At 48.3% G+C, this 15,984-nt stretch overlaps 1 protein-coding gene across 1 annotated transcript; it reads left to right on the top strand.

Moving 5' to 3' along the window:
- Positions 1-2,927: 2,927 nt before the first annotated feature.
- LOC121362518 (homeobox protein Hox-B4-like) lies at positions 2,928-6,523 on the top strand. Its single transcript, XM_041484086.1, is given in 4 exon segments — positions 2,928-3,097; positions 3,100-3,119; positions 3,297-3,697; positions 6,054-6,523. Coding segments are annotated over 4 exon segments (888 nt in total). The 5' UTR covers positions 2,928-3,093; the 3' UTR covers positions 6,517-6,523.
- Positions 6,524-15,984: the final 9,461 nt, after the last annotated feature.

Raw genomic sequence — 15,984 nt, 5'->3', positions numbered from 1 at the left:
AAAAAAAAGGAAAAATGGGTTATCCCTTCTGTGGCTTTAAAAAAAAAAAAAACAAAACCCAAAAAAACCCCAAATTTTTGTGAGAAACTTCCAAAGGTGAGGAGGGTGGGGAGAGGGGGGGAGGTTTGGAAATTTGGGATTTCTTGGAGGTGTGGTGGGGGAAAATAAATTCTGGCCGACGCTAGGGGTGCTGGTTGGCAAAGGCCGGCCCTGCGCTGTCACCGCCGAGCGGAAAAAAAAAGATTATTTTTTTTTTAAAGGGATGTGGGAGGGGGTTAAAAAATAAAGAATAAGGCCTGGCTATTTCTAGCGCTGGGGTGGGAGAAAATGGAATAAAAGAAATCGGTGAGGAGGGGGTCGGGAAGGAGGAATAAAATCTAAAAGAGATAAAGGGGGGATTAAGGATAAATTAAAAAGAAAAGGGGCTCGGACCGGATTGGTTCTGTCGGTTTTTGTTTCGTGGCATCCGCGGCCGCGCTGTTGGTTTGGCTCCTCACTTCCCTGGCAGGTTTTGGAGGAAAAGGGGAATTTTGAGCCGCTGCTGCTGCGGGAGGTGGGGAATTTTCTCGGTGCAAAAAAGATTTCGCTGCTCGTGCCGGAAATTCGGTTTTTTCTGAGGGGTCTGAAATGATTTTGGGGTTTTATTCGATGCTTTTGGTTTGTTCTGAAAGCGCCGCTTGGTTATTCTGAGTTTAGCCCGGAGCTTTTAGCAGGAAAAGCGATTATTCACCTGCAAGCACCTGAAAAATCCAGAATGGGGGGATTTTATTGGCCAGAAATCTTAATTTTTTTTTTTTTTAGGGAAAACGCGGCAGTTCTTGGAATCCGCCGAATCTAGTGACAGGAATTGTAAACGCAGCTTTTCCCTGATGCCCTCTCTGCTGCGGCATTTAAATGCAATTAATTCGCGAGATACTTGACCTGAAAATGTTCTGCCTTTTGAAAAACACACACACCAAAAAAAAAAAAAAAAAAAAAAAGAAAAAAAAAAGAAAAGAAAGAAAGGGGGGCTGCTCTACTTTGAATCTCTTGGGCAACTGTAATTTTAAACGAAATCTCAACACGATGCTACCCTCATTAGTTCCGAATGAAGGTTCATTACCTAGACAGTATGAATATTTTATTGCTTTATATCCCCTTTTTTCGGAAATGAAACGCCTTTGATCTTTTTCTCGGGTTGTAAAAAGAATTGCCTGTCATTAAAAAAAAACCTGTCGTCCCATCTGCCTTTACATTCTGTATTTCTTTTCATCTGTTTCTTTCTCCTTTTTTTTTCATTTTTTTTCCTTTTTTTCCTTTATTTTTTTTTAAATCATTTCCCCGCTAAACCCAAACCTTGGGTGACCTCCAAGAACGAAAAATGGATGAAATCTTTGCGCTGCCCACCAGAAAATCGTGACGAGATTTCAGGGCGGGGTGGGGACGGAGCTTCGGGGGATTTCTCTTTTAAAAGGCGGATTTTTGGGTCCGCGTCTCGTCGCGCGCCTGCACCTCCACTTTCACCCCGGGAACTGATTTTTTCACCCCAAAATAACCCCCAAGGTGTGGAGAGAAAGGTGGAAAAGCCTGATTTTCCTCTCCGTGCGCTCTGCAGCCTCGCTGCTTTAATGAATCGCCTTTCCCCCTCAGCGCCGAATTTTGCCGAGGCGCAGCCCCGATTTGCCAAAAGCCCAAAATTTTGCCCCAGAAGAGAATTGTGGCGGTAGGAGAAGATCTGAGACCGAGGAGGACGCAACTGTCTTCTATATGTACCCTGTAGATCCGAATTTGTGTAGAGGAAGTTGGGTCACAAATTCGTATCTAGGGGAATATGTAGTTGACACAAACACTACAAACCCAGGAGGGCCCCCCCAAAAAAACCCCCAAAAACTCAAAAAGCAGAAGGGTGGAAAGGAGGGTTTAACCAGAAAAAAGCGCTTTAGGGCTCCAAAGAAATCCTTTGCGTTTGACCTCAGCTCAACTCCGGCGCTGCTGCGATAAAACTTTATCGGCTCCGAGATAACGGCGGAGCTGCAAGGGGGGGTTTGGGCTTTGGGCGATTGGCAGCGCCCGAGATCCCCCCCAGAACCCCCTGAAAAACCATTTTAACCTCGCCTTCTAATTATTCTCTGTTTTGCCGGCTTTCTGAGGGGGGGGGGCTGGCGAGCCAAGGACACACCCCCGAGGGGAGTGGGCCAGCCGGGGGGGGGGCGCTGCTCGCCCCCGGGGTCAAAAAGCAGAAGGGTGGAAAGGAGGGTTTAACCAGAAAAAAGCGCTTTAGGGCTCCTTTGCGTTTGACCTCAGCTCAACTCCGGCGCTGCTGCGATAAAACTTTATCGGCTCCGAGATAACGGCGGAGCTGCAAGGGGGGATTTGGGCTTTGGGCGATTTGGGGAGGGGGTCGCGGGCGTTCTTGCTGCCATTTCAGAGCGGGGCTCGCCCGCCCGTGCTTTAATTGCTGCGGTTTTGGGCGCTGACACCGATTAAAAATTAAATAACAATTCTTGATAGCGCCGCTTTCACCGCCGCGGCTGCGGACGCGTTTGGGGTCTGGCGCAGGAATTGGGGGGTTTCGGGGGGGTTTCGCAGGCTCGCCGTGCCTTTTAAAGCGTCTTTATTACGAGAAGGGCGAGGCGAAGAGGCATTAGGGCTCGGGCTAATTGGCTTTTGTAATTGCTCATCGAGTGCGGGGCTGCGGCTCGGAGCGCGGGCTCCTCTCCCGGCCGGAGGGGGCTTTGGGACCCCCGGCACCCCGAATCAGCTGATGGGCTCCTTATCGATCCCCGGCAGCCCAATCCATCTCTGCCAGGCTCCCGCCTCACCTCCAGCCCCGCTCGGGGGGTGGCGACCCCAGCTCGGGGGGTGGCCGGCTTTCTGAGGGGGGGGGGCTGGCGAGCCAAGGACACACCCCCGAGGGGAGTGGGCCAGCCGGGGGGGGGTCGCTGCTCGCCCGCGGGGCGCTGCCGAGCCCGGGGCCGCCGGAGGTGGCCGGAGGTGGCCGGAGGGCAGCGGACGCCCCCCGGGGATGCTGGGGGGGCCCCGGGAGAGCCCGGGCTGGGCAGGTTTCCTTATCCGGGGCTCGCCGTGGCCCTCGCCATTGGCCCGCGCCGTCACATGGACTCAACTTTGTTCACTTGACAGTAAGTAGGAGGGCTCCGCCAAACAGGAAAACCAGGAAAGGCAGGCGGGGGGGTGGGGGGCACGGGAATAAATTTTAAGGAGAGAAAGAGACAGAGGGAGAGAGGGAGATACATATATATATATATCTATATATAATTTGTTTTTTCCCCCCCGCCCCGCGCGCGTGCAATTCTAAGAAATTAATGGCCATGAGCTCGTTTTTGATCAACTCCAACTATGTGGACCCCAAGTTCCCACCCTGTGAAGAATATTCCCACAGCGATTACCTTCCCAATCACTCGCCGGAATATTACGGCAGCCAGAGGCACCGGGAGAGCTCTTTCCACCATGAAGCGATGTACGAGCCGCGGGCCTCCTGCAAGGAGCAGCTCTACCCGTCGTGCCAGGGCTCCGGCCAGCCCTGCGCTCCGCTGGCCCCCCGAGCTCAGCTCCACGCCGCTGCCGGGCCCCGGAGCCGCCCGGAGGAACCGAGGCCGGGCACCCCCAGCCCGCCCCCGGCCGGGCCGAGCCCCGCGGCGCCGCGCGGGGAGCCCGTGGTTTACCCCTGGATGAAAAAAGTCCATGTAAGCACGGGTAAGTGAAGAAAAAAAGGGGGAAAAAATAAATAAATATAAAAGGGGGCTTCGCTTTCCGGTTGGAGCAGCACCTCGGAGTCTCGGGGAGATCTCGGCGCGGCGCTGGTAAAAGGAGCGCTCGGCGGAGATTTACGAGCGCCCGTTTGCAGAGCGCTATAATTACATCCTCCATAAATTTTTATTGCTCTGCTTGGCCATGTGCCTTTGAAGTCTCTGTTACCATCCTCCTCCGGTTTCTTTTTTGGGGATTAAATGGGAGCAAAAAAATACCCTGAATAGTACCTGTGAATCTATTGTTTTAAGACATGTGTTTATTAGTTGTGTTTTGCTGATTTTTTTTTTTTTTTTTTTTTTACGGCTGCTGAATCTTCCTAAGTGAAGTTTTATGTTTTGGTAATTTGTATTTAAGTGGCGGATTGAGTAAAGTTTTACTGTTTTCCCCTCCCCTGCCCTCTTCTTCTTTTTTTTTTTTTTTCCCTCCCTTTTTTTTCCCTCCCTCTTTTTTTTTTTTTTTTTTTCCTTTTTTCCTCCTTTTTTTTTTTTTTCTCCTTATTTTTCCTTCTTTTTATTTATTTTTTTTTTAAAGTGAGACCTTTATCAACCCGCTCCTCCCGTGCTCGCCTTTCCCAGCGTGCAGGGGGAACTTTTGGGGATAATTAATTCCGCGCTGCTCCGGCAGAGCTGCGAGTGCATAAATGCGAATTTCCAGGGGCAGAGGGCTCGGGGAGCGCGTCTGGGGGGGCTCAGGAAAACCCTGGGCACGAATCCACGTCCAGCCCCGAGCCGGAGATTTACACCCTCCTTCTGCGGGTATTTTTAGAACGTTTCCCTTTTTATTTATTTAATTTTTTTAAAAAAAAGCAAATCCCACCTTCCAAAGAATGTGTGACACTTTTATTCTCTTTTTTTTTGGTGATTTTTTGAGGGGGGGAAAGAACCCATGAAAGGAACAGCTCGGTAATTCTGCTTTTCTTTTTTTCCCCCCTCCTTTTAAAATTTGTTTTCCCCTTATATTTTCCATTTCTTTTGCTTGTGTTTTCACATCTTTTTCCCCCTTTTTTGTGTGTTTTCACATTTCCCCCCTTTTTGTGTTTTCACATCTTTATATCTTTTCATGTGTTTTCACATTTTCCCCCGTTTTTTGTGTGCTTTACACATTTTTTTTTTCCTTTTCTTTTGTGTGTTTTCACTTTTTCTCCCCCATTTTTTCTGGTGCTTTCACATTTTTCCCCCCCCTTTTTTTTTTTCCCCCCTTTTTTCCTCCCTTTTTTTTTTTTTTTTCTTCCTTCTTTTTCCTTCTTTTTATTTTTTTTTTAAAGTGAGACCTTTACCAACCCGCTCCTCCCGTGCTCGCCTTTCCCAGCGTGCAGGGGGAACTTTTGGGGATAATGAATTCCGCGCTGCTCCGGCAGAGCTGCGAGTGCATAAATGCGAATTTCCAGGGGCAGAGGGCTCGGGGAGCGCGTCTGGGGGGGCTCAGGAAAACCCTGGGCACGAATCCACGTCCAGCCCCGAGCCGGAGATTTACACCCTCCTTCTGCGGGTATTTTTAGAACGTTTCCCTTTTTATTTATTTAATTTTTTAAAAAAAAAGCAAATCCCACCTTCCAAAGAATGTGTGACACTTTTATTCTCTTTTTTTTTGGTGATTTTTTGAGGGGGGGAAAGAACCCATGAAAGGAACAGCTCGGTAATTCTGCTTTTCTTTTTTTCCCCCCTCCTTTTAAAATTTGTTTTCCCCTTATATTTTCCCTTTCTTTTTGCTTGTGTTTTCACATCTTTTTCCCCCTTTTTTGTGTGTTTTCACATTTCCCCCCTTTTTGTGTTTTCACATCTTTATATCTTTTCATGTGTTTTCACATTTTCCCCCGTTTTTTGTGTGCTTTACACATTTTTTTTTTCCTTTTCTTTTGTGTGTTTTCACTTTTTCTCCCCCATTTTTTCTGGTGCTTTCACATCTTTTCCCCCCCCCGCCCCCCCCCTTTTTTTTTTTTTTTTTGTGTGTGTTTTCAAATATTTCTCTTTTCTTTTACGTATTCCCACATTCCCCCCTGCTTTCTTTGGTATTTCCAAATATTTTCCCCTTTTTTTTGTGTGTGTGTATTTTCACATCTTTTCCCCCAATTCTTTTTGTATTTCCACATATTCCCCCCCCCCCATTATTTTGTATTTTCACCTATTTCCCCCCTTTTTTTTTGCATTTCCACCTATTTCCCCCCCATTTTTTAACATTTTCACCTATCCCCCCCATTTTGTTAATATTTTCACATCTTTTTGCCCTTTTCTCTTTTATTTCCACACATTTCCCCCCCATTATTTTGCATTTTCACCTATTCCCCCCTCATTTTTTTTATATTTTCACATCTTGCAGGTGCTGGAGCTGGAGAAGGAGTTCCACTACAACCGCTACCTGACGCGGCGGCGGCGCGTGGAGATCGCGCACGCCCTGAGCCTGAGCGAGCGCCAGATCAAGATCTGGTTCCAGAACCGCCGCATGAAGTGGAAGAAGGATCACAAGCTGCCCAACACCAAGATCAGGTCCGGCTCCTCCTCCGGCTCCCTGCAGGCCCCGCAAGGAGGAGGATCCCAAGCGCAGATCCCGCAGGGAGGAGGAGCCCAGGCGCAGATCCCGCAGAATGGAGGATCCCAAAGCCAGATCCCGCAGAATGGAGGAGGAGCCCAAAGGCAGATCCCGCAGGGAGGAGGAGCCCAAAGTCACATCCCACAAGGAGGGCCCCAAAGGCAGATCCCGCAAGGATCCCAAAGTCAAATCCCGCCAGGATCCCAAACTCGATCCCACGGACCGGCCGCCGCCCTATAACCGCCCCGCCGGACGCGTGTGCGCGGTTGGGGTGTGAACTCGTGTGCAGAGAGGGAAACGGGGTAATTTTAATTTTTATCATTTTTTTAATGATTATTTGAACCGCGGGGAAAGGCGGGGCTGCTCTTCATTACCCAGCACCGAGACCAGGTCAGGTCCTCCTCCAGATCCCTGCGGATCCCACAGGGAAGAGGATCCCAAAGGCAGATCCCTCAAGGAGGATCCCAAAGACAGATCCCTCAAGGAAGAGGATCCCAAATGCAGCCAGCACCGAGACCAGGTCAGGTCCTCCTCCAGATCCCTGCGGATCCCACAGGGAAGAGGATCCCAAAGGCAGATCCCTCAAGGAGGATCCCAAAGGCAGATCGCTCAAGGAGGATCCCAAAGACAGATCCCTCAAGGAAGAGGATCCCAAATGCAGATCCCACATGGAGGAGGATCCCAAAGTCACATCCCACAAGGAGGATGATCCCAAAGGCAGATCCCTAAAGGAAGAGGGTCCCAAATGCACATCCCTCAAGGAGGAGGATCCCAAACTCAGATCCCACAAGGAGGAGGATCCCAAACTCAGATCCCAAAGTCACATCCCAGAAGGAGGATCCCAAAGGCAGATCCCTCAAGGAGGATCTCAAAGTCACATCCCACAAGGAGGAGGATCCCACAGGGTGGAGGATCCCAAAGGCAGCTCCTACAGGGAGGATCCCAAACACAAATCCCACAACAAGGAGGATCCTGAAAGCAGATCCCACAAGGAGGATCCCAAATGCAGATCCTACAAGGAGGAGGATCCCAGCTGCAGATCCCACAGGGAGGAGGATCCCAACCACAGATCCCTCAAGGAGGAGGATCCCAGAGGCAGATCCCTCAAGGAGGATTCCAATCACAGATCCTGCAGGGAGGATCCCAAACACAAATCCCACAACAAGGAGGATCCCGAAGCCAGATCCTTCAAGGAGGAGGATCCCAAACCCAGATCCTACATGGAGGAGGATCCAAAAGCCAGATCCCACAAGGAGGAGGATTCCAAACCCAGATCCCTCAAGAAGGATTCCAACCACAGATCCTGCAGGGAGGATCCCAAACACAAATCCCACAACAAGGAGGATCCCGAAGCCAGATCCTTCAAGGAGGAGGATCCCAAACCCAGATCCTACATGGAGGAGGATCCAAAAGCCAGATCCCACAAGGAGGAGGATTCCAAACCCAGATCCCTCAAGAAGGATTCCAACCACAGATCCTGCAGGGAGGATCCCAAACAGAAATCCCACAAGGAGGAGGATCCCAACTGCAGATCCTTCAAGGAGGAGGATCCAAAAGCCAGATCCCTCAAGGAGGAGGATCCAAAAGCCAGATCCCTCAAGGAGGAGGATCCAAAAGCCAGATCCCTCAAGGAGGAGGATCCAAAAGCCAGATCCCTCAAGGAGAATTCCAAGCACAGATCCTGCAGGGAGTATCCCAAACCCAGATCCTTCAAGGAGGATCCCAAATGCAGATCCTTCAAGGAGGAGGATCCCAACTGCAGATCCCACAAGGAGGAGGATCCCAAACCCAGATCCTTCAAGGAGGAGGATCCCACCTGCAGATCCCACAAGGAGGAGGATCCCAAACGATCCCTCAAGGAGGAGGATCCAAAAGCCAGATCCCTCAAGGAGGAGGATCCAAAAGCCAGATCCCTCAAGGAGGAGGATCCAAAAGCCAGATCCCTCAAGGAGGAGGATCCAAAAGCCAGATCCCTCAAGGAGGAGGATCCAAAAGCCAGATCCCTCAAGGAGGAGGATCCAAAAGCCAGATCCCTCAAGGAGGAGGATCCAAAAGCCAGATCCCTCAAGGAGGAGGATCCAAAAGCCAGATCCCTCAAGGAGGAGGATCCAAAAGCCAGATCCCTCAAGGAGGAGGATCCAAAAGCCAGATCCCTCAAGGAGGAGGATCCAAAAGCCAGATCCCTCAAGGAGGAGGATCCAAAAGCCAGATCCCTCAAGGAGGAGGATCCAAAAGCCAGATCCCTCAAGGAGGAGGATCCAAAAGCCAGATCCCTCAAGGAGGAGGATCCAAAAGCCAGATCCCTCAAGGAGGAGGATCCAAAAGCCAGATCCCTCAAGGAGGAGGATCCAAAAGCCAGATCCCTCAAGGAGGAGGATCCAAAAGCCAGATCCCTCAAGGAGGAGGATCCAAAAGCCAGATCCCTCAAGGAGGAGGATCCAAAAGCCAGATCCCTCAAGGAGGAGGATCCAAAAGCCAGATCCCTCAAGGAGGAGGATCCAAAAGCCAGATCCCTCAAGGAGGAGGATCCAAAAGCCAGATCCCTCAAGGAGGAGGATCCAAAAGCCAGATCCCTCAAGGAGGAGGATCCAAAAGCCAGATCCCTCAAGGAGGAGGATCCAAAAGCCAGATCCCTCAAGGAGGAGGATCCAAAAGCCAGATCCCTCAAGGAGGAGGATCCAAAAGCCAGATCCCTCAAGGAGGAGGATCCAAAAGCCAGATCCCTCAAGGAGGAGGATCCAAAAGCCAGATCCCTCAAGGAGGAGGATCCAAAAGCCAGATCCCTCAAGGAGGAGGATCCAAAAGCCAGATCCCTCAAGGAGGAGGATCCAAAAGCCAGATCCCTCAAGGAGGAGGATCCAAAAGCCAGATCCCTCAAGGAGGAGGATCCAAAAGCCAGATCCCTCAAGGAGGAGGATCCAAAAGCCAGATCCCTCAAGGAGGAGGATCCAAAAGCCAGATCCCTCAAGGAGGAGGATCCAAAAGCCAGATCCCTCAAGGAGGAGGATCCAAAAGCCAGATCCCTCAAGGAGGAGGATCCAAAAGCCAGATCCCTCAAGGAGGAGGATCCAAAAGCCAGATCCCTCAAGGAGGAGGATCCAAAAGCCAGATCCCTCAAGGAGGAGGATCCAAAAGCCAGATCCCTCAAGGAGGAGGATCCAAAAGCCAGATCCCACAAGGAGGAGGATCCAAAAGCCAGATCCCTCAAGGAGAATTCCAAGCACAGATCCTGCAGGGAGTATCCCAAACCCAGATCCTTCAAGGAGGATCCCAAATGCAGATCCTTCAAGGAGGAGGATCCCAACTGTAGATCCCACAAGGAGGAGGATCCCAAACCCAGATCCCACAAGGAGGAGGATCCCAAACCCAGATCCCACAAGGAGGAGGATCCCACCTGCAGATCCCACAAGGAGGATCCCAAGCCCAGATCCCACAAGGATCTCAAACTGAAATCCCACAAGGAGCAGGATCCCAAACTCGATCCCCATAACCCCCCACTGGACGCGCGTGTGGCGTGGATGCGAACTCGTGCGAGTGCACAGAGGGAAACACACAATAATTTAATTTTTATCAATTTTTACATTGATTCGAACAGCGGGGACAGACAGGGTGCTCATTATTTATGGCTAATAATTTGAATTTTTATTTTTATTTTAACCATGGGGACAGGCAGGTGGTGTTTATTTCCACCAATAATTTGAATTTTGATCATTTTGACGCGAATTTTAACCATGGAGACAGGCCCATACTGGTTATTCCCACTGATAATTTGAATTTTGATCATTTTTACACCGATTTTAACCACGGGGACAGGCCCATACTGGTTATTCCCACCAATAATTTGAATTTTGATCATTTTATGCCGATTTTAACCACGGGGACAGGCCCATACTGGTTATTCCCACCAATAATTTGAATTTTGATCATTTTCACACCGATTTTAACCACGGGGACAGGCTGTTTGTGACGGGGCCAGCGCGAGGCTCAGCTGAGCACAAAGCCGGGGCTGCTCCGGGAAGAGGAGGCTGGAGAAGGATTTTTTTCCTTTTTTTTTTTGGAGATTTGGCTGAGATGGATCCTTGTTTCATCTTTAATCACGCCGAGCTCGGCCCCATTTGTCATGTTTACTCTCCCGTACAAAGGATGGACCTTATGTCTGCTATTACCCCGACAGCCGCGCTCGCTTTAATAAATGAGCCTCAGCTTCTTCCCCACCAACTGCATCTTCTCCACCGCCCCCTTTTTTGCTTTTTTCTCCTCCTTTTTTCTCCTTTTTTTCCCTCCTTTTCCCCCCCCTTTTTTATTTTTTCTTTCCTTTATTTTTCTTTATTTTTTCTTGGTTCATTTTTTTTTCTCTTATTTTATCCCTTTTCCCTCCTCTTCTTAAAAATCTTTCTATTTTCCCCTCCTTTTTCCTTTTTTTTTTGTTTTTCTTTGTGTTTTTTCCCCTTTAAAAAAAATTTCTTTCTCAATTTTCTTCCCCCTCCTTCTTCCCTTCTTCTCTTTCCCCTCTTTTTCTTTTTAATTTTTTAAATTTTCTTTTTTTGTCTTTGTTTCTCCTTATTTTCCTTTTTTCTATCTTTTTCCCCTTTTTTTCCATTTTCTTTATCAATTTTCTCCCCTCTCTTCCTTCCCCTCCTCTCTTCCTTCCCAATCCCGAAGTTTCTGCTCCGTTGTCCCAAAGAGATGCAATTGGAGAGACAAAAAAACCCAAAAATCACCAAAACTCAACAAAAACCCCCAAAATCTCCCCCGGGGAGTTGGGAACTTTGTGACACCGGAGGGAAAAATTTAAAAAAAATGAAAATTGGGTGAAGGAGGTGTTGGACAAATACACGAAGAGAATGGAGCGGGATCAGACCCTTTTTTTAAATTTTTTTGGGGTTTTTTTTGAAACCCAGCAGGTTCCTTGTGAGCGAGGGGGGTGGGGAGGGACAGGGGAACTGGGATGAACTGGGATAAACCGGGAGCGCCCCCAAAGCTCCGATTTGGGGCTGAAAATGTGAATTTCGGGCCTGGGGGGACCCCCCGGCCGCCTCCATCCCCCGGGGTGTCCGGATTTACCTGGAAACACCCAAAAACCCCCAAAAAACCGCTCAGAAATAAATTCTCCATGGCCAATCTGCCCCTGCGTGGTTCTTTTTTCGGGGGGGGCGAGGCTGGATTCGGGTTATTTATCGGGTGGAAAAATAAATATATTTATTTAAAGCCGTGAATAATCCGTTTATTTGTAATTTTTTCCGATTTTCCCCCTTTTTTTTTGTCGTTGTTGTTGTCAGCGGCGCAGCCCGCCGCCCCCTAATGAAAACAAAAGATGTTTGAGCAGCTCTAAGTAGCGCTAAGCCTCCGATATGATGATTTATTTGTCCAAAGCGCAGATTAATTCTCTTTTTCCGAGCCCCAGACCAAGCAGGGCCGCTCATTAACGCTTTGCTGCCTCGCCTTTCTCCAGAGATCTCCCCGCTTTTATTTATTTCTAATCTTTTCTTGCTAATTTTTATTTTTAAATCCCTCCTCCTCCGAGGTAGTTAATGCATTAATGAGTCTAATTTTGGCCCAGATGTTTCTGGGTGTTGGCGGGGCTTTTTTTTTTTTTTGGGTGGGTTTGGGTTTTACAAAAGGAGCCGCTCCTGCGATAGCTCACGGCCTGACAAGCAAATAGATAATCAAGAAGACAAATGGCTCCTTTTGTGAGCCGCAGCTCTTGTATTAATTTTCATTTTCTTTTTTTTTTTTCGGGTAGGAAAAGGATCGAGAAAAAAAAAAATTAAAAAACAAAAAAAAACCGGCGCGGTTCTGGGTTAGGAATGGAGAGAAGGGAAAAAAATCAGATTATTGCCCTCAAGGAAAGGACGTTGGGCTCTGAAATGATGATGATGATGATGGGAATAAAAATATGTGAAATTTAAGGATGGGTATAAATATGAGGAGAGGCGGAAGTGTAAAAAGAAGTAGAGGGATAAATTTAAGTGTGAATGTAAATAGAAGGGTAGGTATAAGGATAGAAATAAGTGGAGATATAAATGTAAATGCAAATGTAAATGTAAATATAAATATAGAGAGCTATACATATAAAATATAGCTATAAATATAAATATATAAAATAAAATAAAATAAAATAAAATAAAATAAAATAAAATAAAATAAAATAAAATAAAATAAAATAAAAATATATAAAATAAAATAAAATAAAATAAAATAAAATAAAATAAAATAAAATAAAATAAAATAAAATAAAATAAAATAATAATAACAATGGTAATAGTGATGATGATGACGATGATGATGATGATAATAATAATAATAATAATTTAAAGGTGTGTGTCCAATATCCACAGAACCCACCAAAAATGCCTCCCAGGACCCAAATTCGGGCCCCTCTTTATCCCGGGACAAAGCCAGACCTGGGATATTTTCTCCCCCCCGGCTGCAGGAGCTCCCCCCAAAATCCCAAAATTCCGCCGCTCCTCGCTTCACACAAAACCCTGCCGGGTGGTTTTTTTTTTTAATTATTATTATTATTCCCCTTTTTAACGCTTTAAAATAAATAATATTCGTGCGGTCACATGGTCGGGGCTCCGCTCGGTGTGATGTCAAAAAAAAAAAAATCGGATTTATGGCCGGATTTTGGTTTAATTCTCGCGTTTTTAGAGGTGGCGACAGCGAAACTTGCGAGTTTCGGGGGTTTTTTTCCCTTTCTTTATTTATTTTCTCGGCCAGGGCTGTATTTTATCCGGATTCCTCAAGGCTTGGGGCGCTTGCTTCTGTCGCCGCCGCATTTTTATTCCGCTGTCCCTCCCTTTGATCCGCTGCGCTTGGGCAGAGGGTGCGATTTTCGAGAGGGGGCTCCTAAGAATGGCCAAAACCGGGTGTTTTAAACCAAAAAAAAAAAGGGGGGAAATAAAAAAAAAATAAAAAAGGAGGCATATGCTGGCAGGAATGCGGGGTCTGTGGGGGCAAATCAAAGCTGGGGGAGCGTGAATGGGATGGAAGGGCGAGAAAAGGAGATTTCTATAGGACCTGAAAGTTCACAGCCATTAGGAGCGGACAGAAGGCAAGAAAAATGCGAGAATTATACAGAAAATCATTAATCACTCCTTTTCTTTAAATACTTATCCCTTTTCCCATTGTTATTCAACAGCAAATCTCCGCAGACCGTCTGGCGGCAAAAAAGCACCCGGAGCCCTCCAAGAAACCTTCAGGGGCCGCGGTGATAATTAGAATTAATAAGAATTATAGCAGTGATATCGCTAATAATAAATCCCGCGCCCTAAAGGTGAAAGATTCCTTTTTTTGGGGGAGAAAAAAGCAAATTTCCAGCAGCCCCCCTCCCTCTCCCCTTGAGTTTGGAAGGAAGCACCCCGAGCATGAGGGCGTTGGAAAAAGGATTTGGGAGCGGAGCAGGTAACGGAGCCCGGCATGCCTTGGGGAGGGGGAAATTGGGGTGAAATTCGGAGGAAAAAGGAGTTTTTGTGGAATAGAGGCGGGAAGAGAAACTCCCCGCCATTTCCCGTGTGGGGTTTTGCTTTTTCCCCTCGGTTTTCGGGGCGGGTCTCGCTGGCCAGAGGAATTTTGGGGTTTTTTTTCTTTAGTTCTGTCTGGGTTTGGGGCTGGGCGTGGTTGGGATTTTGGTCCGGGTGGAGATTTGGGGGTTTATGCTCAAAAGTCGGGATTTTCCTGTTTTTTTCCCGTTTTTTCCCGAGTTAAATCTCTCACGGGACGGTTTGGGGAAGGTTTGGTGGAGCGGCCGCTGGGTGCGAATATTCCCGGTTAAACTGTCCCGGGAAACGCGAACATTAAGGGGTTAAACTGTCCCGGGAAACGCGAACATTCCGGGATTAAACTGTCCCGGGAAACGCGAACATTCCCGTGTTGAACTGTCCCGAGAAATGTGAATATTCCCGGGTTAAACTGTCTCGGGAACTGGGAACATTCCCGGGTTAAACTATCCCAGGAAATTCAAACATTCCCGGGTTGAACTCTACCAGGAACTGAGAACATTCCCTGTTTAAGCCTCTCCCAGGAATATTCCCGGTTTTAGGCCATCCCAGGAACTCTGAATATTCCCGGTTTAAAACTGTCCCAGGAAGTGGGAACATTTCCTGGGTTAATCCTCTCCCAGGAACATTCCTGGTTTAAACCATCCCAGGAACATTCCCGGTTTAAACCATCCCAGGAATATTCCCGGTTTAATCCTTTCCCAGGAACATTCCCGGTTTAAACCATCCCAGGCACATCCCGGGTTTAGGCCTGGCCCAGCACCCGCGCCCAGCCCGGTTTAGGCCGTGCCGGGGCCGTTTAATCCCGGGATTTTGGCTGTCCCGGGGCATTTCCCTGGGAAAGGGGGCTCGGCAGCCCGGGGCAGCGCGGCCGGGCCGGGGTCACGCAGAGTTCACCTTTTCTGCCCCATTAGCCGGGTTTTACAGCCCAGGAGTGACCTCGCAAACCCCTTGACCTCCCCCAGGCCGGACACTGAGCTCATCCCCCCGCCCAGCAAAGCCCGGCCTGTCCGGGCCCGGAGGAGCAAAAATGGGGGGGAAAAAAGAAATCCTGAAAGTTGATTTATTTCTGCTTTCTCTGGTTTAATCCTTCTGGGCCTAACGGCCTTGCCCGTCTCGTTTGGCTGCGTAAAAATCGGGTTTTTGTGCCTCGTTTTGAGTTGGGAATTGGATTTTGGGCGAGGAGGGCGGGGCTGGAGGCACAAATTTAATTTTTTTGGGGGAAAAAAGCGCCAAGAGCAAAGGAGGAGAGGAGCAGAGGAGCCGCGGGCTGGGCTGGGCTGAGCTCGGCGCTGATTTTCAGAAATTCCTTTGTTTGCAGAGCCCCTCTGCTCCCCCTCCTCCTCTTCCTCCTCCTCCTCCTCCTCTCGCTGCCAGGGCGCTCCGGGCTCAGCGCGGGGATCCTTGGGGAGCCCCTTGTTATCCCTGCCCAAAAACTGGGCGAAAAAATCACCCAAAAAAACCCTGGATTGGGAAAAAAAAAAAACCACCCAAAATTGGAGCAGAAGGATCCACCCAAAGATCCACAAACTGGACCAAAAATATGCACGCGAAGATCGCCAAAACTGGACCAAAAAATCCCCTCAAAGATCCCAAATTTAAACAAAAGGATCCCCCCCAAGATCCCCAAAACTAGAGGGAAAAACCACACAAATATCCCCAAAACTGAGGCAAAATTAATCCCTCAAAGTTCCCCAAATGAAACAAAATAATCCCTCCAAAGATCTCCAAATTGGACCAAAATCCCATCCAAAGGTCCCCAAATTGGGCGAAAAATCCCTAAATTGGAGAAAAAAATCCCGAAATTGGGCCAAAAATCCACCGAAAGGTCCCCAAATTGGAGCAAAAATCCCTAAATTGGAGCAAAAATCCCGAAATTGGAGCAAAAATCCTTAAATTGGGCCAAAAATCCACCCAATGGTCCCCAAATTGGAGCAAAAATCCCTTAATTGGACCAAAAATCCACCCAAAGATCCCTAAATTTGAGCAAAAATCCCTAAACTGGACCAAAAATCCTCCAAAAATCCCCAAAATTCTGTCCAAAACCCCCAAATTGATCCAAAAATCCTCCCCAAACCCCCAAACTGGTCCAAAAAATGAGGATTACGTGAGCAAACCGCGGATCCCATCCCCAGCGGGCAGTAAGGACTGCGGGGAGGCGGTGAAAACCCCCCAAAAATTCAATATATTCCGCGCGGGGCGGGCGGGG

This window comes from Pyrgilauda ruficollis, unplaced genomic scaffold, assembly GCF_017590135.1.
Source record: "Pyrgilauda ruficollis isolate IOZ18807 unplaced genomic scaffold, ASM1759013v1 scaffold629, whole genome shotgun sequence".
In the NCBI taxonomy this organism is placed as follows: domain Eukaryota; kingdom Metazoa; phylum Chordata; class Aves; order Passeriformes; family Passeridae; genus Pyrgilauda; species Pyrgilauda ruficollis.
Note: the sequence above shows the minus strand (reverse complement) of the source record. Positions and strands in the feature narration are given on the sequence as shown.